General features: G+C 57.7%; 1 protein-coding gene across 1 annotated transcript; it reads left to right on the top strand.

Annotated features, from left to right (window-relative positions):
- Positions 1 to 339: 339 nt before the first annotated feature.
- GPR156 (G protein-coupled receptor 156) lies at positions 340 to 25636 on the top strand. The gene is made up of 11 exons (XM_037390397.1): positions 340 to 439; positions 9637 to 9781; positions 9903 to 10045; positions 12701 to 12837; positions 15203 to 15338; positions 16173 to 16283; positions 17310 to 17435; positions 17909 to 18004; positions 20828 to 21064; positions 22905 to 23063; positions 23628 to 25636. Exons 3-11 carry the CDS (start codon positions 9941 to 9943, stop codon positions 24804 to 24806), a joined length of 2286 nt encoding a protein of 761 aa, XP_037246294.1. The 5' UTR covers positions 340 to 439; positions 9637 to 9781; positions 9903 to 9940; the 3' UTR covers positions 24807 to 25636.
- Positions 25637 to 26785: the final 1149 nt, after the last annotated feature.

Raw genomic sequence — 26785 nt, 5'->3', positions numbered from 1 at the left:
ACGTGGGCGTGTTTTGGGGAGGGGGTGCTGCTGCTGCTGTACGTGAGGGTGTTTTGGGGAGGGGGTGCTGCTGCTGCTGTACGTGAGGGTGTTTTGGGGAGGGGGTGCTGCTGCTGCTGTACGTGAGGGTGTTTTGGGGACGGGGTGCTGCTGCTGTGCGCACCGGCTCTGGCGGTGGGGGCCCCACGCCCGCCGCGTTCCCCCCCCAGCGCACAGGACTCGGCGGCCGGTGGGAGCAGCCGGGCCCCGCCGGAGCCGCCCGGGCGGGAGGAGCGCGGCCGCGCCGGCCCCTCCCCGCCGCCCGCCGGGGCCGAGCCGAGCCGAGCCGGGCGCTGCGGGGGCGGCCGCCAGCGCGGAGCTCCGCGTCCCCCGGCGGCGGGGGCTGCTCCCGGCCCGGCAGGGGGGCAGCCGCCCGCGCCGCTTGCAGCCAGCGCCGCAGGTGGGTCGGGGGCTCCGCTGGGGTGGGGAGAGGCGGGGGGGGCCGTGGGCGCGGCGGGGGCGGCGGTGGCTGTGCCCCCCTCTGGGCTGGTTTTCCGCCCCGGTGCTCGGGGTTTGGGGTGTTTTGCCCCCCGTGCCGCCCCCAGGGAGGCGCGGCGGGGGCGCAGCGGCGGCCGGGGGCTGGGCGGGCGGGCGCCGGGGGGGCACCGGGGCTCCCCGCGCTGCGGCGGTGGCGGGGCCGGGGCTGGGGGCGCGGGGTCGGCGTGGAGCGCTCCCGGAGCGACTTTTTCTGGCTCGGTGGTGCCCGGAACCCACCCCACAACTTGCAGTGGGCTTGTGCCGGTGCCCTGGGGGTCTGGAGAAGACAGCACCCCAAACCCCCCCAGCGGTGGTGGCGGGGGGGGCGGGGCTGGGGGCGCGGGGTGGGCATGGAGCACTCCCGGTTTGCCGTTTGCTGGCTCGGCGGTGGCCGGAGCCCACCCCCGAGCTTGAGGTGGTGGTGGACTTGTGCCAGCGCCCTAAAAAAAATACCGTCCCGCCCCCCGGCAGCCCCGTGCGGCGGCGGTGGCGGGCAGGCTGGGGTCACAGTTTGGGGGTGAAGTGCTGCCGGTTTGCCTTTCACTGGCGTGGGGGTGCCCAGAGCCCACCCCCCAGCGCAAAACTGGTGGTGGACTTGTCCCGGTGCGCCTTGCAGTGGGAAAGGGGTGCGAAGCTGCGGCGCCGGGTGGTTTGCTCTCACAACACTTACTGCTGGGCAAGCTGCATCTGCTGTGGAGTCCAGTCTGGGGAGAAGAAAGGTTGCAACCAACCCCGCAGTGCAACCACCTGCTGGGGAGGGAGGGAGAGAGAGGGGCCCACGCACCCCTTCGGTGCTGGAGCCACGGTCCTGCCCCTGCTTGCTGGGGGTGAGACCCCCGGGACGCGCTCCAGGGCCCACTGCTCTTGCTGCTCCTCCACGACCGGGGTGAGCGTCACCCAGCAACCCCCAGATGCTCGGGCACATCTTGGGGAGGGCGGCTCACGGAGCCCTCCCCCAGACCTGCATTTTCTGCTGCCCCCCAGGTGCTCTGCAGCCCGAGAGGGGCAGGGAAACCAGATCCCTGGTAACTGGGAGCTGCCAGCGTTGGGTTGCAGCTGGCGGTTCTGACGCATCCTGGATGTATCTGCCACGTTGCCTCACCCAGCTGGTGCCGGGGCATCGTGTTCGCCTCTCTGGTTGCAGACCCCTGTGCTTGCGCCGTTAGCTCCAGTTCTGGAGCTGCACAAGCCCTGAGCAAACGCCGGTCTGCAGGGAGCCCTGGCTGGCAGACCCCGTGCCAGCCTTGGTACGGCCTTGTCCCTTGATGGGGTGGTTGCTTCGCCCAGCGAAGGAAGAAGCCGGAGCAGGGGATGGATGGGCGCAGTTTGGCAGCTGCGGTGCCCAGGGGAGGGGAGCTGGGTGAGCCGTGGACTCCGGCTTTCGGAGCCTGGTGTCAGATCTGTCTCCTGGGGGAGGTATTCCCTGCTGCTCTGTCAGCAGGAGCAAGGCGAAAGAGCAATGCGGCGCTCCATTCCGGCACCTCTTTCAGGGGCACAATGTGTCACTTGATTTCCAAAATCCTGCCAGATTTAAAAGAAAAAAAAAAAAGAAAAGGAAAAAGGCGCTGACCTTGTTAGGGCTAGCAGCTGTCCCCATGCTTGCGGTCGTCCAGCTTTGCAGCCCGGCCCTCCCAGCCCTGCCTGGGAAAGCGGGAGCGCTGGTGCCAGGGCTGTCAGGGGCCGGTGTCTGATTGCATGAAGGAGCAGCTGCAGCTTTCTGCCAGCTTTGGCAAGGGGGAGCTCTGGACGGCACAGGCAAAATCTGAAGTGTAACTTTATGAAAATATTCCCTCTGCGGCCTCTTCCTCCTCTGCGTTTGATGGCTCCGCAGCAAACAGCTTCAGTGGGGGCGAGCCTCTGCTTTTCAACTCAGTCATACACACCTCAACCACAAAGGAGATCTCTCTTGTAAATCAAAATACTAAATCATCAGGCTTTTTTACCTCTTATTCATGGGGGCTCTCTAAAGATGGTGCAGTTAAGAGGGAAAAAATTGCAGGCTACACCTGCCCGTAAAGCTGTTGAGTGCGCTGCAGTTCGTCAGGCCGGTGCAAACGCCCCGAAGGAGTTGATGGGTGTGAGGGATGCTGGAGCCATGCTCAGGGCTCAGCCGTGCCTCAGAGCAGCGTATTGGGGCACATGCACAGAGCAGAAAGTAGCGGTATTTTCTGGAAATGGCCTGGGAAAAGGCAGGTTTTTGAGGGAGGTCATGTCCGTGGGTGGGTGGATGGATGGATGGAAGCAGGAGAGGACCACACAGGCAACGTAGGCAACATGGATGGGCAGGGACCCTGGGCTCTGAGCACTGAGACCTCATAGTGCTGCACCAGGACACTGTGACAGTGCCTTGAATCAGCATCCTGGTGGGCAAGTGTGTCACACAGCTGCAACAGCAGCATCCTAGTTCTGTGACAACCTCCCCAGGGCAGGGATGCAGGAGTGATCCTTGGCAGTGATCCGGGACTGACCAGCCCCGCAGACAGGGCTCGCTGCTTACCCTGCAGCAGCTACCAGGGATCCAGGGATGGCAAACTGTGAAGCAGATGCTTGAGGATTTTTGCACACCTCCAACATTTCTTCTTCTTGGGTGTGCTCTGGGAAGCAGCCGTGTTTCTGTGGGCACAGGGGCATGGTGGCCATGCGGTTTGGCCCTGCAAGCCAGACCCTGTTTCTGCCTCTTTGTGATGAACCTGTGGTTCAGCATGGAAATGGCCGCGTGTTTCTGGAGGGGCAGCCCCTGCCGCTCCGCTTCCAGGTCATCTGCCACACACCTGGTGCTTGGGACTAGACCCTGCTGGCCCAGGGCTTGGGGACAAATGGGGAGCTTGCCCCATGGAGACAGAACAGCACCTACGCCTGTGGTCTCCCATTCTTAAATTAAATGATTGGGGAAGTCATTAAGAAATAATGAAAACCCAAGGTTTTGCCCAAAGTGGTGAAAAACCTCTGCTTGGCCTCATTGTTCATGCAGCGCAGCTGCTGGGGCGTTCTGCACGAGGGCAGAGGTTTGGGCGTGGGAAGGCTGAGGAGCTGCACCGCATCTTCTCCGAGCTGTGCTTGGGACACGTCCCCTGCCCCGTCTTCACCGGGGGAACTGTGCCCGCCTTAGCCCCGAGAGGTAAGGCTGCTGTCTTGTGGCAGAGATCCCACTGCCTCGCTGGTTCACTGCAGAAAGGTGGGCTTCCACCTGGGGGTACCGATGTGTCGTTTCAATCCACTGGAAGGAGCTTTCCGAGGGGTTTCTGGCTCTCTGCCGCAGCGGCTGGGCACTGTGCGGGGAGCGCTGCCGAGCCGCCCGGTGCAGGGGGGTGAGCTCGGCATGACGGGCAGTGGGGTCCCAGCCCCTGGGCTCCAGGCTGCTTCGGGGAGGCAGAAACCTGGGGGGTTCCACTCATTCCATCCACGTGCTGCTCAGCAGCTGCTACCGCCAGACACATGGGAGGGCTGGGGTCTCTGGGTGGCACGGAGTTGGTCACCTCCCCATCAGCTCTGGCCATGTTGGTCTCACCCGTGGCATGCTCCCCTGGTCTCTCGGTATCCCCTTCCAATTTTCCTTCCTTAGAGCATCTCCAGTCTATTCCGTCTCTATTTCTCATGCGCCTATCATTGTATAGCAATTAACATCAGAGCGTTAAAAGCCTTATCAGCTCCCCAGTGGGAGATGCGTGAGTCGGCTCCTTGCAGGACTGTGTGGTGGTTCAAAAAAAGTCATGACTTGTTTTGCATGAAGATTTCTTTAAATTCAAACATAAACCACAGAATGGAAAAGAGATGGCAGGTATTTAACCTGCATTTAAAAAAGTAAAAAAAAGCTACATGCACCGGCCTGGTGCCATCCTCCCGAGCTGAGGGACCTACAGCGGGCAGACACGCAGTGCTAGGCAACCGGTGAGGGTGGTGTTGAGAAACTGTCACCTTCGTGATCTTGGGAGACACTATCCAAAATGAGTAGGAAGCTTCCAAATTGCAGTTAGCTTCAGTCAACATGAAATTCCAGGTTTCAGCATCACCTGGTGAGCTCCCTGTGCATCAGGAGGCAGAAGCACTTCGTCCTGCATCTCCTGCCCTTGCATGCAGCTCCTGGCGTGGGTCCCAGAGCGGGACCACAGCTGGGGACACTGCCTGGGTGGGCAGATCTCCCCGTGTGGGCTCTGTGACGTGACCCAGTGCGTGGCTGTGCAGTGAGCTAGCTGTCTGTCTGCCAGGGATGAAGATACCCCAGAGGCCTGGAGGTGGCCCTGGAAATCCCAGGGGCAAGAGCAGGATGGAGCAGGAGCACGGCGCGGTCCCTGGGAAGGAGGGTGACAACTCCCCAGGCTTCCCAGGGACTGAGGCTTTGTAACCCAGGTTTTAGGATTAAGTGATAAGCAGAGATTCTTGGGTTTTTTCTTTTTCCTTCTGTGTTTGCAAGGGAAAGTGTGAAAACTTAGATGCTGAAGTTTTAAATATAAATTAACGCTAAGTTTCAGATACGCTGTGCATTTTAACTCATGAGTTTTACCTGGCTCCGTTGCGGGGGGGTGTTGCAGTAAGTCTAGCAACCAGCTTTTCTTTTGATTGCCGTGGGGTTGGCGATATTGCAGGTTTCTCAGGTCAAACAAGAAGGGATCTTGTTGGACAAGAAGAGCAGAAGGGAAGAACAGGAGCGTGCCTCAGAAGTGCCAGCATTTTTTGAATTGCAAAGCCCCATCTCACGTTGTTCATCTCGCTGGAACAGTTATCCGGATGACTTGCCATTTGCAGCGTGTGGCCCAGCGTCTTGGCTCACCGGGGCTGGTCCCCACCAGCAGACCTCCATCTCCCACCAGCAGTGGTAGCAGCAGCCCAGACCCACCATGGGTGAGCCAAGATCGTTGTGCTGCTGCCCCGAGGACGCAGGAGTGGCTCTGCGCTCTGCACATCGCTTCTTGCCCACCGGGCTGGTGTTCTCTGGCACGCAGCAAAGCCGCAGGTCACAGCTGGACACACAGCCGTCTGCTCAAGAGGTTTTTGCCAACAGATGTGCTTCTCCAGATGTGTTCTGCTCTTCTCTTGCGGCGGTGTACATGTACCATCTCTCTGCTGGGGCCGATTGGACCGGGCAGGATTGCAGGGCTCATGAGAACTGGCACATTTCTGAGTGCGGTTGTTCTGTCATCTGCACTTTGACGTCTTCACTTTTCCAGCTTTTGATTCACCAAGCCGTGACATCACCTTGTTCTTTGGGAAGAAGTCTCTTTTTCAATGCTAGATCAAAAGGAAGCGGTTGGGGTGAAATGTTCATTCTGCCTGCTCTGGGCCCATAGGTGCTGCATCAATTTTTCAGCTTCTTTAAGGTTTGGTTTTTGGTTGGTTTTTTTTTTTTCCCTCTGCTTTTTCAAAAGAAGGGTTTTGAAGGGAAGAAGAAACTTTGAAAGAGTCAAGATGTACATTTCGACAACATCATCTTTTTTTGAGGGATATTTCTGTGTTAATTTACAGTTTCTCAGCATTGTAGTCTTGGGTCTTGAAGGACCTAAAGAAACAGATTTTCCAGCCCTGAAGACCAACAGATGCAATGACCACAAATTGCTTATTATATTTAACAGTCAGCACGTCTGTTTTTAGTTTAGACGATGATGGTGCTAATATTTTTCATGTGGTCTGGTCACTTGTTTCCTATCAACTTCAGGCTCATGGGGTCACATCCTGGCACACACCGGTGCTCAGCCATGGCCAAACACCCAGGTGCTGTGCCCTGGCCGGAGGGCAGCGAGGGGAGGGGAGCGAGGCGAACAGAGCCGAGGGGCTGAGCAAGGGCTTTGCTTCACCTGACACTGTGACTGCTTCCACGGGGTGTGCGGGCTGTCGGAGCCGCTCTCGTGGTGGTCCCTCGTGTCTGTTGTTTGAAAATCAAATGACAGTAAATTCCACTGACGGTCGCATCACTCTCCAGCTTCCCTTTTCCCTCTGTGATGTTCAGGCTGACGGGAGCACAAGGAGCCGTGAATGCCCTCAGCCTGTCCCTTCCTCTTTCTGGGAGCTGAATTTTCTTCTGTAATCACCCAAACTGGAGCCTAGTGTTTCTGGAGTGACAAACAGAAAATGAGAGCTAACTCCTCGTTGGTGATGAAGGGATGGAGAGCAGCCCTGTGCCGAAGGTCTTGGGGAGACCAGTGGATGAAAAACTGGATGTGAGCCGGCAACGTGCACTCCCAGCCCAGAGAGCCAACTGTGCCCTGGGCTGCGTGGCCAGTGGGGCAAGGGAGGGGGCTCTGCCCCTCTGCTCCGCTTTGGTGAGACCCCCCCTGCAGCGCCGCCTCCAGCTGTGGGGTCCTCAGCACAGGAGAGAGATGGAGCTGTTGGAGCAGGTCCAGAGGAGGCCATGAAGGTGACCAGGGGCAGGAGCCCCTCTGCTGTGCAGGCAGGCTGGGAGAGCTGGGGTTGTTCAGCCTGGGGAAGGGAAGGCTCCGGGGAGACCTTATTGTGGTCTTTCAATACGTAAAGGGGGCTTGTAAGAAATATGGAGAAAGGCTTTTTCCCAAGGCCTGGAGTGACAGAAGAGGCAACAGTTTTAAACTGAAGAAGGGTAGACATGCACTGGACATAAGGAAGACATTCTTTACTGTGAGGGTGGTGAGGTGCTGGCACAGGCTGCCCAGAGCAGCTGTGGGTGCCCCATCCCTGGCAGTGCTCAAGGCCAGGTTGGACGGGGCTTGGAGCAACCTGCTCTAGTGGAAGGTGTCCCTGCCCAGGGCAGGGGTGTTAGGCTAGGTGATCCTTGAAAGTCCCTTCCAACCCCAACCTTCTGTGATTCTGCTCCAGGAGTGATCCGCCAGAACTGCTGGGCATTTTGGCCTTGAAAAAAACCCAACAGAAACCACCTCCTGCCAGACCCCACAAGTCTCTGCCCTCAGGAGACCCTCACATTTGAAAGATGTGTTTTCTTACCTGTGTTGCTGTCTGTCCCTCCAGCCGCTGGCCAGCCTCACCCTTCAGGGCAGTGACCCCCGCAGCACTGGTCCCCCTCGGATGCTCTCCAGGCCATGGCGTTCCTACCAGCTCTCACAAGAGGAAGGAGCTGGGCTGGAAATGCCTGTTGCCTTTCGGCGACAACCACACTGGAGCTTGTTTTGTTGCATACTAATGAGCTCTAATTGGCCTCAGCTTGTTATTAATTTTGCATGGGAGCCGTTTGCAGAGTAGTGGGGTGGGGGCTGGGGAGACCCCGGGGGGCTCCTGCCCTCTGCCGAGGGGTGACATCCTGCAGGGACAGCGGGCTGTACTGATGCTCCTTGTGGAAACATCTCCCATTCGCGAGCCATGGGAGGGATGTGCCTGCTGGCCTCGTGCCAGCCTTGGTAGTGGTCCACCTGGTAGGTGGGGCCCCCCCCCTCTGCCATGGCAGGAGGTTACAGGGGGTATAGGGAGACCCCCCTTTGTCCTTAAACACAGCAGGGGGCGTGGGGAGGAGTGGAGCCCTTTGGGAGGCTGGGCAGCACTCACCTGCAGGTCTTCTTGACATCAGAGGTTCAGTGCCTCCCTCCTACCCCCACCCCCGGGGACCGCACGCGGCAACTCCATGCACCGTCTCATTTACCGGTGTTATCCCTGAACTGTTCACCCGGAGCCGGTCTCCTCCTCCCCGCTGCCCTACGGTTGCTGCAATATCTGGCGTTTGCTGCAGCAGCTGCATGCCTCCTGCAGCTGCACCCTGTGCCCGATGGCTCAGCCTAAGCGATGAAGGGCTCCAGAGGGTGGTCCTGCGGTGGGGGAAACACCACCGCATTTTGCTACAAGCTAGAGACAGAGAGGGAGGCTTGATGGAGCTGGCTCGCACCAGCACTCTTCAAAAATACCTTTGTCACGCGTAAAATCCTGAATCTGGCTAACGGGTGCTGCTGTGTTTGTAGGACGCAGGGGCTGATGGCGTGCTGGGGCAGTCCTGGCGCAGGATGGTGTCCAGACCCCGGGTACGGCGGCGTCCTGCCAGCAGGACAGTTGTAGTTGTTGCTTCAGAAGTGGCTTTGCTAACTGTGGATGAGCAGCCCGCTGACCCTGATGGTTTTGGGCTGGGACTTGTAAGCGACTTCTCTAAAGCTGAAAATCAGTTGACATGAGCTGAGAACGATGCCTGCAGCTTTTCTGGCATTTGAATCCTGATTACCCCCCCCCGTGAAGAACAGCAAGTTTCAGACCAGATCCTGGTGACCATGCTTTGTTTTAATTTACTTATTCTTTGCTCATGTAATTACAGGAATTTTTCCAAAGAAAGGACTTGTGAGAAGAGGGGATTGAAGCGTCAGGAGTAGCGGCAGGGAAGGATGGAGCACCAGCCAGGCACAGGGTGGTGAGCGCAGGGGATGCTCAGCTGGGCAGCAGCTCCAAGGAGCACGACAGGGATAATTTTTTTCCTCCCACCTGTTGTTAGGAGCAAATAGGGAGTGAGCTATTGCGCTTCCTCCCCAGCTGCTAACGACGGGAGGCTTGCTTATGGTCGTGCGCTGGAAGCTAATTAAAACTGGTGACAATGGTAATTGAGTAAGGATGCTTGAGGATAAGTATGACCTCATGTCTAAAATGGTAATGAGGCTTATTAAAATCCCCACCAAAAAGAGAAACGAGAGAGGGAACAGAGGCAAAGGTGGTGCGAGAGGAGTGGGAGCAGCAGGCGGGGACAATACCTGGCAGCTGGAGCGCCGGGAGGGACGGGGAGCACGGCGGTGCCAGGCTTTTAAATCTTTAATAAACAGCCCGCTCCTCAGCTAGCCAGGCTGCCGCTGGGGCCGAGTCAGCCAAAACACTTGGGTACGTGTGTAATTCAAGTGCCTTCCTCCCCTGCTCGCCCAGGCCTGCGTGTAGGTCCCATTAGGTGATGGCAAGACTTGCTGCTGTTTGTTGTTGCCTTCGCTTGCTGGTTTTTTGCTGGGAGAAGGGAATGTGCCAGGAAACTGGCAGTGGCTGCTGGCACCGGGAGGGGACCAGGTACACCCTGAAATTGCACTGGTGCAGGAAGATGCGCTGGAGGAGGAAAGCCGCGGCGAGCTCAGGGTGCCGGGGTGCTGTGCTCCGGCTCGGACCCACGCAGCACCTGGTTTCAGCTCTGCAGCTGCGGTGTAGGGGCCGGGGGCTGCTGTGACCCCGGCATGTGTTGGTTTGCAGGGTGGCGTAGGAGGGCTGGGGATGCCACCGTACTCCGCAGGGACCTGCACCCTGCGCTGAGCCGCCTCGCTGCAGGGGATACCCTGAGGGTGCTGGAGGTGGGTGCTCCCCGTCCTGGCTCTGGATGTGCACCGCATCAGTTTGGGTAAGCTCAGACGCGGGCTGCCGGACCCCTTCCCTACTCCCTGCTGATGGGGGGAGGGGGTAACGGTGTATGCCAAAGGGTACTTCTTGCTGGAGAAAGCCAACCCTCATCCTTCTGGCAGGGGCGCAGGTACGGCTGGATGACGGCTGAGGATGTGCTATGGAGCCGGGATTCAACTGCTCTGAGCTCTGCGATGGCAGCTCCAGTTTTGGCAGCCAGGAGCAGCAGCAGCAGGTGCTGCAGGAGCTCTGCACTGTCACCGTGGTACGTACGGAGCGGGCGGGCGCGCTGGGGCTTGAGGTTTGCTCTGTAGAAGTGCGTTTGGGTGGAGGGGTGGAGAGGGGGGCACAGCTGCTGAGCAATCCCGGTCCAGCCGCAGGCAACGTGCTGTCACCTCCTGGGATGGCCTCCAAGACAAGCCCTGTCTAGATGACACCCAGCAGTTAGCCAGAAGGTGAGGAACCACGACAGCCCTCCCGTGTGTCGACTGGCGTGACAGCCGCTTAGGAGTGGCCTGGGATGGCCTCCTCTGCCCTTGACCTTTCCCATTCCCTGGAACTTCAAAGTGCTTTTCAAATATGAATAGAGCAGGATTTAATTAAAAGTTTTCATCTGTAATAAAAGGTACCGCTCCCCCCATCCTCCCCCCTGCATTGAGCCAGTAGAAATGACACCGGGATGCGCTGAGGTGCAGTTGGCTCTGTGTGACACTGCTGGATGGACCAGCGAGACCTGGCCCGCTCCGCTCCGCGCCACGTCCTGCACGACCACGGGCCTTTAATTAGAAGACCGTAAGCTGCTTGGCTTCTCTGGCTCTGGCAGCTGCCTCACAATTAATATTCCTCCTGCTAGGGCCAGGATTTACTCCTCTCAGCAGCAAACGAAGCGCTCCATCAACTTCACGTAGCATCAACACCCAGGGAAACAGCGGTCGGGGTTGGGGCGAGGGCGTTGGGGAAGGAAAGGGGGAGGCTGGGGGGGTGTTACTGATCCCTGGGTGATGGGAGGAGGGTGCAGCAGCAACCTGGGGCGGAGCGGTGCTGCTGGTGGGTGCAGCTGCGAGTGGTGTGGGGGAGCCCCGGGGTGCTGAGCGCGCCCTGCTCACCGTGCTGGCAAAAGCCGGGTGTTTCCCTGGGGCTCGACCAGGCAGGACACAGAACTAGGGCGGCGTTACAGCCTCGGGCTGGCCCCAGCAGCCCCACCAGGCAGGTGGGACGGTGTCCCTGCCCTGTGCCAAAGGATGGGGGCTCGCACAGTGAGTCGTGGTGTAAGGGGAGGGGGACTGACCTGGCCGCCCATCTCCACTCTCCGCTGCGGTCTCCATTTCCTAGAGAGCCAAAAGACCCCCCAGGGGATGAGGAGAGGGAAGAGGAGGGAGGGGAGCAGTTTGCAGGAGGGAGATGAATATCTCCCCAGGGATCCCTCCATGCTGCTGTGAAGTGGGGCTGGGCTGTGGGCGCAGCTGGATCCCAGCGGAGGATCCCAGCGGAGGATCCCAGCGGAACGCAGCAGCAGTGCCGGCTCGCTGGCTGCCTCCCCCAGCCAGGGCTTTGCCCGACCCAGCAGCCCTGCGAGCAGCGTGGCACCCGCATGTGAGCTGCCAGGAGCCCGCGGATCAGCTGTGCTGGCGTGGCAGTGACATATTTTTGTTTTAAGAATTACACGTTGGCTGTAACTCTCCAAGCTGTGCCTTGTTCTTGCCGGCCCAGAGGAGAGGGAGCCCAGCTGGGGGAGAGGGAGACAAGGCATCGGCTCCAAAGCGCTGCCTGCCTTCTCCCTGCAGGTTCCCTTCTAGCCAGGCTGGAAGCAGGAACAGCTCAGACCCTGGAGGAAGAATTGGAAGTTGGGGGCAATGACAGCTGTCAGAAAAAATCCTCTTCTGCTGTAGATATTCCATGCAGGTGAACTGGAACACCTGAGAAAGGACTTGGCACCAGAGAAGTTAGTGAGGTGTATGAGCCCAGCTCAGTCCCTGTCCTTCCCCTTAAGGGGATGCGCTAGCAGTTAAGTAAAACTAATGCTTTTTTTAAAGAGGAAAAAAAAAAAAAGTCGGTAACATGCACACATAGTACATGTGAACAAACCCACGCATGCACACCCTGTTAAACGTGCTGGGGTGTTTTAGATCCACAGCGGAAACAGGTTTCTTGTTTCAAGTAGGATCATTTTATCCATCCTATGCTAACAGGGAGATAGCAGAAAATATTTTTAAACAGAGGTTTAAAACCATAAGGTCGCTTGTGTGCAAGGGGAGAGGTGCCTCCATCATACCCGCTTTGGGAGTGTCCCTCAAAAGCCACTTCTCAGCTGATGTCTCCCTAGGACCAGGTTAGTTTCCAGCCAGCTGGGAGACGGGTGGAGCCCAGCTGGATGTGTCACTGCCTAACGCATCCGAAAAACGCCGTCCCACTCCCTGCTCTGTGTTTTCTGTGCTGGCTGGCGGCTCTGCCGCTGGCTCCCGGCCACGTCAGCCGGCTGGCTGGTTATCTGCTGCATGGAGGGCAAGGGTGGGAGCCAAGGATGCCCTACCCGGCCTGCCAAAGACACGTGCTACAAGCTGGGGTACCGTGAGATACCTCCAGAGGTTTCTTTCTCGAGGACAGTGGGGAACTGTCACCCGTTTTCCCCTCTCCCACAACCAGGGCTGCCTGGAGTTTGAGTCACTTGTGTGGGTTCCTTATGTATTTGGCTACTTGGCCATAAGAAGAGGGCTCCTGGGCTGCCCCCTCCTGTGTGCTCAGCAAGTGGCAGTGTGTGTCCCTCGCTACGCTTGGTCTGGTGCCGGAGCGTTTCTCATGAGGAGGGTTTGGGAGATGTGAGCCGGAGCACCCATGGGAGTGATGGTGCCCGAGTAGGGACCCCCTTCGCTGGGAGCCCCAGCAGTGCCCTCTTCTTCCTCACCCCTTTTGCCTCCCGCAGACATCTTCTGAGCGCAGTGGGAAGAGCTATCCGTCCTTCTCTGTTGCTCTCCTGGGAGTTGTGTGGACGTTCCTGACCGGAGGAGTCCTGCTAGCGCTCTTCTTTCTTGTCTTCACAATTCGCTTCAGGAAAAACAGGTACGGGCTTCCCTCCTCTGCCGTGAGAGCTGCCCGAGCTGGAGCAGCGGGGTCGGGCTCCTCCAGGACCAGGCTCTGAGCTGATGGCCAACTGAGGGCCAGGGGGGTACGAGCCTGCATGAGCAGCATGGGGCAAGCAAGGGCAATGCCAGGGATGTTGCAGCTTTCTCCATCACACCCAGTATTGATCGCTGGTGGAGACAGTTCTGCTTGGACCGCTCCCTCCCTCCCCAAGGCTGGGAGCTGTGGACAAGACAGCGCACGGGATGCCCTCCGGCATGGCACAGGCAGCAGTGCATAGTCTTATCCCAAAGGTGCTATTTAATAAAACCATAAACAGGAGTGAGCAGAAAGAGACCTGGTTTCCACTCCAGTCTTGAGAGCATCACTCTGAGCAGCATACCTCCAAGAGCCAAGCCGTCATGCTCTCCACAGTGCACACAGATCCTTCCTGCTGTTGGGCCACTTGCCATTTTAAGGTATTGCTAACCGTTCTTGATCTTGGTGGTTGTCGGTGTTGGTGGTGAACACGATCTCCATGGGTGAGAGAAGCTGGCGGTGATGTGCCGGCTTCCCTTGGTGCTGTTTAGTCTGCACAAAGGATGTAAAAGGTCCAGCTCCCCTGAATGCGGCATAAATCAAGCAGAAGCCTCATCGATTCCTCGTAGCTCAAACTGTCTCAGCCAGCTCTTTGCCTTCCTCAGCAATTCTGGCTGCCTCACCTGGCCCTTTGCCACCTGCTGCCCAGCTTCATCGGTCCCGTGGTCTCTCAGCTGCTTCCCCACCCAGAGATACATCCCCTTCCCAGGCTTTACCCGGCAAAGCCTCTGTGCTCCGTGTGCTGTTGTTTTGCACAGAGATGTGCAGCTGCGTGCAGCCCGGGCTGCTGCTCTTTTAGTGCTCTGGTTGTGTTGAGAAACTTAATGGTTCTTAGAGCCACCGTGCAGCAGGAGGGTGCTGCCTGGAAGGGTTCCCAGCGAGCCCTGTGCCTGCTGCGCTGCAGAAGCTGCACGACCTGCAGCCTGGTCTCAAGTACTCCGTTTACTGTAGCAAAGTTTGGTGGTCACCTTCATCGATTACCGACTTATTTAGGTCCCTGAAGGCATTCTCGGAGCAAGCTGTAATGAATATGTGTTACTTATTTGCACTACAGCACATAGATATCGGTCTGCCTGCAGAACCTGGGAGGGCAAAGGAGACCTCGTTCAGAGGGCAGCGGAGGGGGCGAGCTGATGACTACCTTTCTGCAGGGGCTGAGGCATGGCGAGGAAGGCAGGGAGGGAGAGAGCCAGGTTGAATCCCAGGTTCTGCGTCTGCGAGGCAGCAAGCCAGGAAGGAGCTCAAGGGTAGAGAAATGCAATGACTTTGCAGCAGATTGAAGGGACAGAGCTATGCGGGGGCACTGCAGGAGCTACAGCTTTTGCTTGATGGGCTTGCTGGAGAAGGGTGAGAGGTCGGGAGAGATCGGCGGGTCGATTCTCCCCTCCCTGAGTACAGTTACAGGATTATGAGTGATGGGGTGAAATTACAGAGGGAAGCTGTAACCTGAACGTTGTTGGCAGCTTCCTGAAGTTGAGACTGTGCTGAGGGTGGGGGTGTCTCCTCAAAGGCAGGAGCAGTGGGAAGAGCCTTTTCCTGAAGGTGTTTGTAGCTGCTGTACCCAAAGCTGGGACAGTCGCCTCTGGCTGCCTTGGTGAGGTTTTCCACTTCTACCCCTTTACAGCAGAAGACAGTGGAGGAAGATGTTGGCCTTGGACCTGGGGGGCTGAGCTGGGTGCTGTGCTGCATGCCAGCTGTGCGGCCGGGGGCATTGCTGCCCCAGCTCTGTGCCGCTGCGGGGGCGCGTGGCTGCGGCACGTGCTGGCACCACCGCACAGCTTCGTGTGCCTGGCACGGGCACCGGTAGCAGAGAGACCTGGCTGCGGTGACCCTGGCTGCTTTGCTGCAGAAAGCCCGTCCCTTCCCACCGTCTTGTCCATAAAGGTGTTGGCTGAAGCTGCCTCAAGGATGCTTTTCTGTGCTGCAGCTCCCACGCAGGGGGTAGAGGTGCCATGGGGCAGGCCTGGTACCCATCGTTTTGGGGAGAGGGGATCTTGCTGTCCCACAGGAGTGCCAGGGTAGGGCAGAACAAATGCTTTATGGATAGTGAAGCTCTCCGGCAATGGAGGGTAGGGGATGGGGTGCGCACTGTGGAGGGGACTCGCTATACCCACGGAGCAATGGCTGAGCTTTTGGAGGAGCTGTGAGGGCAGTGTGTGAGCATCCCTCATGGCCATCATCCTCCCTGTAAGGGGACCTTGCCGCTGTGCTGCCGGGTCATGGCGCTCAGTAACTGTCACTGCCTTCCCTGCTTTGTTTCCTGGAGGATCGTGAAGATGTCCAGCCCCAATCTGAATGTTGTGACCCTGCTGGGCAGCGGCTTGACTTACACTAGCGCTTACCTCTTTGGGATTCAGGAGCAGAGCCTGCCATCTGGAGACTCGGTGGAAAAGCTTATTCAGGTGAGCGGGAGGTTTGCTGGGACAGATGCCTTCACACACGCACACGCATGTTTGTACGTGCCCTCTCTGAGCTGCAGCTTGTCACCACCTCGCTGCTGGGCGCATTCGGCCGGGCTGTGGTTTCCACAGACACAAAACACAACCAGATGCTTTCCGCCTGAGCAGCCTTTGCAAACCACAGCGGCGCTGGGGGATGCCAGGCAGGTCCCCAGCAGGGAGGGCAGCTCCCCCGGCAGGCAGCCTGCTGGGCTCTGGGAGTGCAATAGGGAGAGGGGGGCCCGAAGGGAGGTGGGATTCTCTGCACGGGTGCCGCGAGGTTGCGGGTGAGTTTTTTGGCTGCTAAGGAGGTCGTCGTCAAAACGCTGAGCTGTGTGATGAGCCCCTGTGTCCTGACCTGGGGCAGGCACCCTGCCGGACAGGGGGCTGGGTGTGCACCCAGGTGGGAGGGTGGGATGTGGGAGGGACCCCCGTACCCCACCTCCTGCTCAGCTGCTGGCCTGAGGATAATTAACGGAGGTGCCTGCCAGTGGTTTATTGATGCTGGGACCCTCCGTGCCCCTGCCGCTCGCCAGCTGCCTGGCTCTCCCTGCCTGTTCCTCTGATGAGAGCTTCTCGGGGTGCGGGGGGAAAGCCAGGCAGCAGGTGCCCACCGAGGAATACGCACCTTTTGATTTACTTCACCCTGTGGTCAGCTTTCTAGTATCCGATATGACCCTCCAGAAGCCGGTAGGCACATCCCACCTCTCTCTGTTGCATCCCTGGGTGGGAGGGTGCGGGGTGTCCCCAGCAGCCCCACGGGGTCCCCTTCAGCCCCCTCACTGTGCCCCCCGGCAGGTGCGGCTCTGCCTGCTGTGCGTGGGGACCTCCCTGGTGTTTGGCCCCATCCTGGGGAAAAGCTGGCGGCTCTACAAGGTGTTCACCCAGCGGGTGCCGGACAAACGGGTGGTGAGTACACAGCACCCGGGGTGGGGGGCAAACAGCCCAAGGGGGGCGAACACCGGCAAGTCCCAAACCAGTGCAGGGTATCAAATGAAACCAGCGTGTGACAAGGATGGGTGCCGCAGTCACAGGTCTGGTTTCACACCTAGCTGGGCATGGGCTCCTCTTTTATTCCTGCACAATGAGGCAGGAGCTTTTCCACTCTGCAGGCAAATGGGTGCCCTGCCAGGCTGCCTGTCCCCCGGTGGAGTCCCACCCCATCACCACGGAAGGTCTGGTTCTGTTTTACATCAGCCACGTGCCTTCATTACGCTATGCACTGGTGTTTGTGTCCGGGTCTGGGCTGATTATTTTTGCAGGATGAAAACAAACCAGGTATCCTCAAAGGCATCTGATGTAGGGCCACCCCCAGGTGCATCTCACCTCCTCTTGAAGGGAGGGACAGAGTGCTGGGTGGTCCTGTGCAGCACTGGAGGAAGGGGATACGGCAGCTGGGAGGGAAATGGGAGCCACCTATATGACTGTGCATGTAACGGCGCACTTGCATCTTGCAGTAGCCACTTACCAGTGGCAAAAAAAAAGTAGGTTTCGGATGATGAAAGGTGAGGTGAGAAGGTTTGCAGGGGAACTGGGTACCAACGAGGACTCCTGTTCCTGAGGCACCAGGGTCTGTGTTACCTGCAAAATGATAATCCTCCACCTTTTTTCCCCCAGCCTTTTTCTCTCTGCTTGTGATATGGGCATAAGGACCGATACTCTTGTTTTGGAAGAGCTGGTTTTTGTCATAGCAGCTAGCCACACCATCAGGGAGGGTTTATACCCGGCCTGATTAGGTATCTAAGAGTTTGGGAGCTGGAGACAGAGACCCTGTGGCTGACTCGGATGTAGGTGAGCCACTGGGCTCTGCTCTTGGGGAACTGTTAGATTGCACACGTCCCTCGGAAGAAAGAACCAGAAACAGACCCAAGGGGATGGAGATTGTCAGTGTCTGTTTGCCCCCCATGGTGACGCTTTCTGCTTGTGTGTTTGCAGATTATCAAAGACCTCCAGCTGCTGGCAATGGTGGCAGCGCTGGTGCTGGCGGACGCGATGTTGCTCTTGACGTGGGTATTCTCTGATCCAGTCCAGTGCTTCCGAAGCCTCAGCGTCTCGCTGCGGGTAAAGGGATGAGGAGGGGTGGTGGAGGGTGGCGCCATGTCCTGTCTGATCTCTGTGGACAAAGTTGGTGGATGGTCGGGCATTTGGAGGTGCTGTTTAGGAAAAAAAAAAGAAGAAAGAAAGAAAGAAAGAAAAACAAGCCAGAAAGTCTTCTGGGCACTCTGTGTTGGGTTTATGTCTGATCTGTTGCAGAGATGAGGGCCCGCTGCAATGTCTCCAGGTCTGTGCAGGTCACCTGGGTGGCACAGGAGGGGTTCAGGGCATCTGCAGGTGCTTTAGAGAAAGGTTCAGCCAGCCCTGCTGGCAGCAGAGCGCCAGAGTCTTCCTGGCTTTAACCCCCTGCCCCTGGCAGCGCCAGCTTTGGCCTTTCCTTTTAGGAATTTTGAGGAGACAGGCACAGATGCCTACGCCTGCCTGCCCATCGCTCTGCGCCGGGTGCCAGCCCTCATTTCTGCCTTCCCCTTGCCTCCTAGGCGACAGAGAGGGGCATGACGTGCTCAGTGAGCCGGGTGCAGTCCTGCGCGTCTCTTTATTCCGACCTTTGGCTCGTTCTCATTTTGGGGTTTAAGGTACGTAACCTCTCTATTGATTCCTGCCTTGTATCTCGCCTCCTCCTGGTCCCACAGCCTAAAGTGTGCAGCAGCATTTGTAGTTCCGCTGCCCTCCCAAGCTACGTGCCTACTGCAGGTTCCAGCGACTCCTGTTCATCTCAGAAGCTCTCCCATCTCCAGTCCTTCCCATCTTGATGTTTTCTTCCATTCCCTTGTAGCAGCCCCATTAACCACTTTCCCCCTGCCTTAACATCTCTTTTACGTACATCGTGCACATGCTGCCGCTCTAGTTCTCTCCCTGCAACCCCCACCCCTCATCTGTCTCCCTTCTTAAAACTGTTGCCTTGCTGTTTTCTAAAGCACGCTTTTTCCTTAAAGCCTCAGATGACCATCCCCCGCAGCGATGTGCTACGTGGCTCAGCCACCGAGCCCTCTGACTCCAAATCAAGGAGGTGCTGATGACAAGTGCTTGGTGCCTAACTTTACAGGATGTGTATCAGCTTAATTATACCACTGAGGTACACTTTCACTGGTGTGGCTTTGCACATGGCCGTTCTTATTCCAGAAGAGTTAGTTATACTGATGTAACTATGTAGGTGTAATTATTGCTGTAATTATCTGTGGTTTCATGTGTCTCTGGGTTGGCAGAGGCTGGATGCGTTTCAGAAAGGTGATGTTGATGAAGCTTGTGAGATCACAGATTTTCTTTGGGAATGGCTCCATCTCTGCCTGCAGTACAGGCAGCTCCTTTCTGACTCGCTGTAACACGGTACTCATTGACCATCTACCCAAAACCATAGGAAAAAGAGCAGAAGGAGACCCCATGACAAGGCGAAGCCTGTCTCCCCCCTACACTTCATTTTGAAGACATTAGTCTGTCCTTAAAAGTCATTTGGTGCTAGGGATTGCGGACGTTCAGTGCTGCGTCTCCCACCTCTGATTTTGTCTGTGGTTTGTGGTAGGGTTTAGACGGGTAATGCTTTTGCCTACAGCTCCTACAAACTGCTTTTTGGAGTAAACCACCCCCACTGCGAGTCCCAGGTCCCTCTGTTAGCGTCATGTTGAACCTGACCCTGATCCTGTCTACCTGCGTGGAGTCATGGAGTTATTTCTTTAGTGGTTTCTCTGGAGTTAATCTGGATTTACGCTAATGTGAGAGTAGGCTCTATCTCTGCATGTACGTAGCCCTTCTTAGCTTCCATGGCATTAATGTGCTCAGCCCGTTGTGAAGCCACTCAGTGTATTACCCTGCTTGTACTGGCACAGAGCGATGAACAGAAATGACTTGCCAAGGACATGCCTGGAATTAGGAGCAAAGCCCTCTGCTCAAGATTGAAACAAACAAACAGAAGCGTAGTCCTGTGCTTGCTGAGAGTCCCAGTTTAGCGGATGGCAGTGCTGTTGTCTGCATCCCAGACAGGCTATATGAATTTCCAATGGGACTTGGGTGCTGGTCTCTTGCTCAGCGATCAGGTGCTGGCTTGCCTTTGGGCCATGTCTTTGGAGGTGCCCTGTGGTGAATGTGGTTACGATCCAGTGTGGATCCTACGAAGCAGGGTAAGGCATCAGCCTTGTTCCCAGTGAGGCCGGTCTCACTGTTCCAACCCACCTTGAGAATTCCTGGTGCTCTGAAGTTGTGAGTCTCACCAAAGAGAGACATACCACCAAAGACGGTGGGTATGAATCTCCCTTGCCTGTAAGTGTCCCTCCAGACCCTAACCCTGGCAATGGCTGTCATGGCCATCAAGCACCCACAGCCCAGAGGGGTCCAGAAGGCTCTGCATAACATCTGCATCTCAGGTCACAAAGTGCTTCTTGATGCCCAAATAACAATTTAATGTCCTTCAGTAAAAGGCCAACGGTTGCGTTTACTGGGTAGCACGGGAGTAATGTAGGAGTCATGTCCCATGTGTTCTGCGTCCTTGCAGGGGCAGGGATTTTGTTTGATGGTATTTCCAAATGATCCTGAAGGCAGACCGTGCACTGTGCTGCAGACGCATATAAATACAGTATATGTATAAACACAGTATATATAAATACATGGTGTTTCCTGCCAGTGTTCCCTGGGGGAGGGGGGATTTGGCCTGCCAGGTAGTTTAGTCCTGAGCACGTGGGAAAGATGCTCACATGAGATGCTTGAGGGGCAGCACGGTGAGGGAGCCTGCTCTGCAGCAACCGACGTGCTCCGGCAGAGCGAGGGCCTCTGTGTACGGAGCACTTCTGCAGCCACCTTCACCACTGCCAGCCAGGCACGAAATGGTGAAGGGAAGGGAGAAGGATTGCACCCAGTATTTTCCTGCATTTCCATTTAAAGATGCACCAAATACATCCTCTTCCTGCCAGTCTGAACATCCACTTCTTCTGCCTTGCTTTTTCCTTCTGAATCTCCTTCTGAGGTGCATCGTTGCTCCTTGACGGCACCCCACCACCACGTCTCCGCAGGGACCTCCGTCTCTCCTCTGTCCACCTTTGCTGCTCCGTGCTGCCCAAGGGGAGGGTTTCCCTTCTTTACTGCCTCTCCCGGCTGTGCCCTGCTCTGTGGCATTGCCTGCCGACCTGGCCCTCAGCCCCCCATGCCCCTCGCTTGGGACCCCCAGGGCCAGCCAGCACCTCCGCTCCTGCCCTCCCTCCCCAGCCCCACTTGTGACCCGCAGCAGCAGCATGCCGGGCGTTCGCTGCAGCGTCACCACCGCACGCTGAAGGTCTGCATTATAGATCAAAGAGCATTAATTAGGATTGTGCTGAGTGTATCTGAGCTCACCGGGCTCGGTACGAGGTGGGGGTTGACACCATCAGGCTGTAATTTTCCACACTCTGGAAACCTCTTTTTTCTGCTTCCAGAGCATCCTCCTGCTGTATGGGACCTACCTGGCTGGTCTGACCGACAACGTCAGCTCCCCACCAGTCAACCAGTCCTTGACGCTCATCGTCGGGGTCAACCTCGTTTTCCTGGCTGCCGGCACTGTCTGCTTAGTTCACCGTTTCTTCCGCGCTTGGCACAACTTGCTCTTTGGTTTCACTTCTGGAGGCATCTTCGTGTGTACAACCACAATCAACTGCTTCATCTTTGTCCCGCAGGTACGCTGCCACCCCTGTCCCACCACCTGGCTGGAGACGGGCACATTTTCAGAGTTTAACAACAGCAGCCGTGGCGGACAAAGCACTTCTTTTCCTGCTTCTTTCCCCAAATGTTTGGGCTCACCTGCACAGCTCATCCTCCAAGCCCTTGGTGGCTGTGCATCCCCAGGCGAGTCCCCTGTGCCTCCAAGGACAGCAGGGGACGTTGCAGGGCGCAGAAGCCCTCCTGCGAAGAGTGTGCCACGGGTGGCAGCCACCCAGAGGGCACACGTGGAGGCGAGGCGGCTGCTGCCCTCATCCTCCTCCCTGTGGGTGCTGGGACCGGTCGTTCGTGCGGTTGTCCTCTCCTTAGAGCACACACACCTGCTCTCGTTGAGGGTTTCTGCCCCTAGGAGGGATGAAGCCGGGCTCTGGCCATCCAGATGGCCTCGTGGCAGCTGGTGGTCCCCAGGGGAGGCTGTCCTCCTCTGTGCTGTTGGAGGAGGAAGCTGGGCTTTGCTGCAAGTGAGGAGGAGGATGCAGAGATGTTTGGAGGAAGCCTTTTGTGGTGAGGCGAGGCTCTTCTGCTTCCCGTGTCCTCCAGCAGCAGCCTGGTGTGCCTGGCCACGACGTTAGTGGGAAAAATCCTCCCATTGTTACAGGGAGAGGAAACAGTTGTTTACTCAGTTTGATGTGTGAAGGGATGTGTGGGCTCAAGGAAATGAGGTGAGAAAGGGAGGAAGAGGTGAAGCTGAAGAAAGAGCACATCTGTGCAGGAGAGGGTTCGCGGGACCTCATCGATGTCTGTAAATACTGATGGGGGTGGAGGTGGGAAGGGGGAGCTGGGCTCTTCTTAGTGGTGTCCTCTGACAGGACCAGGACAATGGGCACAAACTGAAACACAGGCAATTCTATTTAAACATCAGAAAAAAGAATGTGAGGGTTTTTTTCTGTGAAAGTTGCAAAGTGCTGGAACAGGCTGCCCAGAGATATTGTGGAGTCTCCATCCTTGGAGATATTCAAGGCCCAGCTGGACACGGTCCTGGGCAGCCCGCTCCAGCTGACCTCACTTGGGCAGAGTGGTTGGACCAGATGATTCCCAGAGGTCCCCTCCTGCCTCAGTGGATGCAGTGTAACTGCGGGCTTCCAGCCTGCTCGATGAGCAGCCCTTGGGAGCAGGATCCAAACCTCCTCTGACAAGCACCAAGCCTTCTGGCAATGCTCTGCCAAGCGCAAGGTCTCTCGGAGCGAGGGCGGAAAAGCTGATGAGCTGTACTTGCACTCTGCCTGTGCCATTTTTCTGAGGCAGCCTGGGGACCCCGAACATTTCATTTAACTTGGATCTTTTAATTCATCAGCTTGTTTTTCCAAATGGGCTTGCTCTTCTATTGCTCATCTGAGATCAATAAGCAGCTGGAGCTGGGCTGCGCAAGGCTTCCGCGCAGACACTAGATGAGAAAACGGATACTAAGCGTTGCTGGTTTTCAGCTTGTCACCAGCGATTCGGGGATAAGGAGGCGTGCGTGACACTGCCTTTGTCTGTCACAGCGTCAGGGAGGGGAGAGAAGAGGGGAGGGGGCTTTTGCAGGCATTAGAGCTTGCAGCGCGGGCAGGCACCCACCCTCTCTGTGTTAAAAGCTGGATCCAGGGGCAGGGTAGGGCTCAGATGGGTGGGAGGCTCCAAGTGACACTGCAGCCCCTCGCCATCTCTCCGCCACGCCACCCGTCCCTGCTCCTCGGTCACACCCTGCCTTTGTCTCCCCTTCTCCGTCCCTTTGTCTCCTTGGCGCTGGAGCTGCGCCTGCCTCCCGCCTCGCAGGGCTGTGCGTGCCGCCGGATAACGCCCTCTTCTACTCCCCAGCTGAAGCAGTGGAAAGCCTTTGAAGAAGAAAGCCAAACCATGAGCCACATGGCAAAATATTTCACCAGCCCGAGCAGGAGCTGCCGCTCAGTGTACAGCGAGGAGCAGCTCTACCAGCTGATAGGGGAGAAAAACTCCATGAAGCGGCTGCTCACCGAGGTACGGGGCTCTGCTGGCCCCCCTCGGCTTCTCCCCTTCCCTTTTTGGGGGCTGGAGGCTTTGCAGGGTGGGAAGCCCTTCCTTACACCCCCGTCTGCACTGGCACTCCCCCTCCGGCTTCTTCCTTCCTGAGGGGAATTGCTGCTTTGTTTTGCCACATCACTGCACCCCAAGGTGGCAAAATTTAGGCATAATCTGGAGGGTTTAAAAAAACCCAACGTGTTGGGAGAAGAGCAGGAGAACCTGGTTCCCACAGCCCACTCAAACATGGTTAATTTAGAGGGGAGATGCTCCATCTCGGGAAAGCCCCCCACCTCCTGCTCCCTCGCCTGCGCTGCCTGGGTGGGAGCACCCCAGCAGGGAGAGCTGCCTGCCCTGGTACCCCACTTCCCACACGCGCGTCTGGGGCTGCAGGGGAGGTCGGGTCACACGCGCTGCCAGTGTGGCTCTTGCAGAGTGCAAAGAGGGGCGATTCATTTATCTGGCAGCACTTGCTTCCAAATCGGCGGCGTTTTCATACCCTCCGCCCGCCCCGCGCTTGACAGGCCTGTTTGTTTGATGCAGAAAAATGCCGTGATCGAAAGCCTGCAGGAGCAAGTGAGCAGCGCCAAGGAGAAGCTGATGAGGCTGATGTCTGCGGAGAGCAGCTGTGATCCCCGTGCGCTGCCGCCGGCTGCCTGCACCCGGAGCTCGGGGTGGCATGGGGATGCGCCGGGGGACAGCTGCCCCCCGGGTCTGGAGCAGGATGGGTGGCAGCCTCCCTGCTTGCTGGGTACACCGCCTCTTTGCAGCGATGCTCAGGACCTGCGGAAAGATGGGAGGCAGGAGGCTGTTTGCTCTCGGGTGTTGCTTTTTGACATGGGGGATGGCATCGAACGTGGCCTGAAAGATGTCCAGGAATGCCGGACGCCTGCGGGGCAGGGGCAGCCTCCAGAGCAGAGGCCGGGCCAGGACATCTCAGCTGGGGTGGCCTGGGAGCCATCCCCCAAAGTCAGCTACGTCAGCAGCGAGAAGCTGCGGGAAATCTTACAAGAGCTGAGCCTGGATGGCAAAACCCACAGCCCACCCTTACCTGGGAGACCCCCGCGTGACAGCCAGGGCCCCCCAGGCGAGCAGGGAGGCGCATGGGGGGCCCAGGAGGGCTACCTGGGCATCCACACGCCCCTCAGCCCCTACCTGGCAAGGCGTCGGCGGCAGATTCTGCTGCCCCCCACCTCCACCCGCTTCCCTGGACACATGTCCCCCCGTGCCAGCCGTGGGGTGGAGGTGGCAGGCAGCTGGAGCCGTGGGGAGCCGGCACGTATCTCCCTGGGGAGGGAAGGGGACGTGGCTGGCAGAGGGCTCCTTCACCCACCAGCACCGTCACCTCCAGCCGTCCCTGGGGAGGTCTGCCTCCAGCCGGAGGGATGGCCAGGATGGCCGGAGTGCCAGGGTGCTTTGCCATCCATCCCACGGGCCCAGCAGCGGCAGGGCACCCTGAGGGGACCCGCAGAGCCCTCCCTGCGCTCGCTGTACTATTACCCGGACTCTGACTCCAGCAGCAGCAGCTCTGAGGAGATGTTTCACGGCTGCCACCGGCCCTGCTGTGAGGTTTGCTTCCAGAGCCCGCGCAGCTCCCTGGGCAGCAGCAGCACGGACACAGACACAGAGCCCAGCGGCTGCATGGGCCACCGGACAGAGTACCATGGTGGGCCCCAGCCCGTGGTGAATTTCAAAGAAGATCTGAAACCCACCTTTGTGTGACTGGGAGCACCCCTGCCCGAAAGGCAAGTGCCCTCCCAGCCCCGAAACACGGCGTGTTTTCTGTGATGCTCGAGCCACTCATCCCTCAGGGATGTGTCTTCTGGCATCTGGGGGACAGCAATAAACTCACCCCGTTCTTTGCAGTGTCCGCGCCAGCCTGGTCAGCGGTGACTGCAGACTGCGCTTGGCTGAGAGGTGGCTGGCAGCGCTCGGGGGGTGGCGATGGTTTTGTCCTGGCTACTCCGGGCAGCTGCCTGCATCCCGCAGATACCCAGCACGGCTGCCCATCCCAGGGCCGGCAGCGGAAAGACCTGCGAGAGCCCAAAGTTCGTGGTCTCGGAGGGCTTTCCCTGGAGAGCTGGGTGCTTCACAGCAGCGCGGAGCAGCACCATGTCTCGGAAACGCGCGTGGCTTCTTGCCCGCAGCAGGTGGGCGGGCAGAGGACTCCATCCCCGCGGCTGCTGGTGCGCAGCCTCCCACCAGCACCACACCGGCTGGAGACAGAAGCCGTTGCAGGCTGCCCGGGATGCTGCTCCCCGGCAAAGCAAGGACCTGGCCGTGGAATGTATGCAGGAAACTTTTGGGGAGGGTTGTATTTTTTATTTCTGAGTGAGAAAATGGAGTCCCAAAGGTGACATCCCTGGAGGTGTCTTTGTGTTTTATGTCATTCAGTTGCACGGTCGTGGGTGAGACGGGTCGGAGCTGAATGGAAAGGCAAGGATCTGAAAAGGTTTTTCTTTTCTGTTTCTGCCTTGTGTTTCTGGGGCCTGCGCCCTTCTGTATGCCTTTGTATGGATGATGTAGTCTGGAATGAGGTTTGTTTAAATTAACATGTTCTGTTTAATTTTTATCTTAGAAATACCAAGAACAGTAAAGCCAGTGTGCCTGCTTTGGGGGGGATATTTGTGAAGGCATCTCAGCGTACCATTACCCCTACAGGAGAAGTCTGGGATGCTGAGACTTGATGCGCAGTGCATAAAACCCCTCTGGGGAAAGGTTTTGTTGAAAGGGCGAGTGACAGAGGAATCCCAAACCATGTTTTGAACGATGCACGGTAGCACTGCCCTCTCCGTTATCCTGTATCAGCGTGTGCCCTCACTGCTGCCTCCCTTCACCACTGACATCTTTGTTTTTTCCCCACCGCCTCTGCGGTTTTCCAAGGTTGTTGAATTTCTAGGGCAAATCACCAAACTCAATAATCTTATGGGGAACAATATTCCCATAGCCCCTCCTCGCTTCTAAAATGGAAACACCCCAAGAGGGTAATCCCGATTTTTTTCTTTTTTGGTCATCTTTTGCTAACAGAAACCCATTTCTTTCATTTTTTTTTTCTTTCACAGCTGTCCGAGCACTCAGGGCTGTGGCCTGGGTGAAATGCGTTGACTGGGGGTCCCCTACCTCTGCAGGGCAAACCTGCAGCTGGGGCTGGAGACAGAAGCCCAGGCAGGGTGCCAGTGTGGAAAGTCTCCTGTGGTCCCAGCGGAGGGGACAGCTGCCAGCGCAGCCCTTGCTGGCGCAGAGGGATGCTGAACCAGCCAGAGGTGGGTAGGAGCAGGGCAGGGGTGGGTTAGCAAGGCATGCCACAATGTGCCCTCCACAACACTTTCTTGGGCATCCCCCAAAAAGCATTTTTTAATCATCTGAATCCACCCTGTGCTATGCCGAAGCTGCAGGGAGCTCATGTAGAGCCAGAGAGTGCCGCACCACCTAGCCCCAGCGGAGCGGGAGCACCCGGCGAGCATGCAGCGACCAGCGTTTTGTTTATAACTGGTGCTTTATCTGTAACTATCATTTCATTCAACAGGCTGAAACGTGTCTGGCTCCACGGCGTGGGGAGCTGGGACGCTGGCGTGGGGACCCCCAGGCTGCGCAGCAGCAGGCAGGGATCTCCGGCTGCCCTCTCCCGGGGTGTGACTGGGGGAGCTGGGGTAGGGGTCCTGCTGCGGGTGGGGCTCGGGGAGGCCCTTTCCCCATCGCCT

Source organism: Falco rusticolus, chromosome 5 (assembly GCF_015220075.1).
Source record: "Falco rusticolus isolate bFalRus1 chromosome 5, bFalRus1.pri, whole genome shotgun sequence".
Lineage (NCBI taxonomy): Eukaryota > Metazoa > Chordata > Aves > Falconiformes > Falconidae > Falco > Falco rusticolus.
Note: the sequence above shows the minus strand (reverse complement) of the source record. Positions and strands in the feature narration are given on the sequence as shown.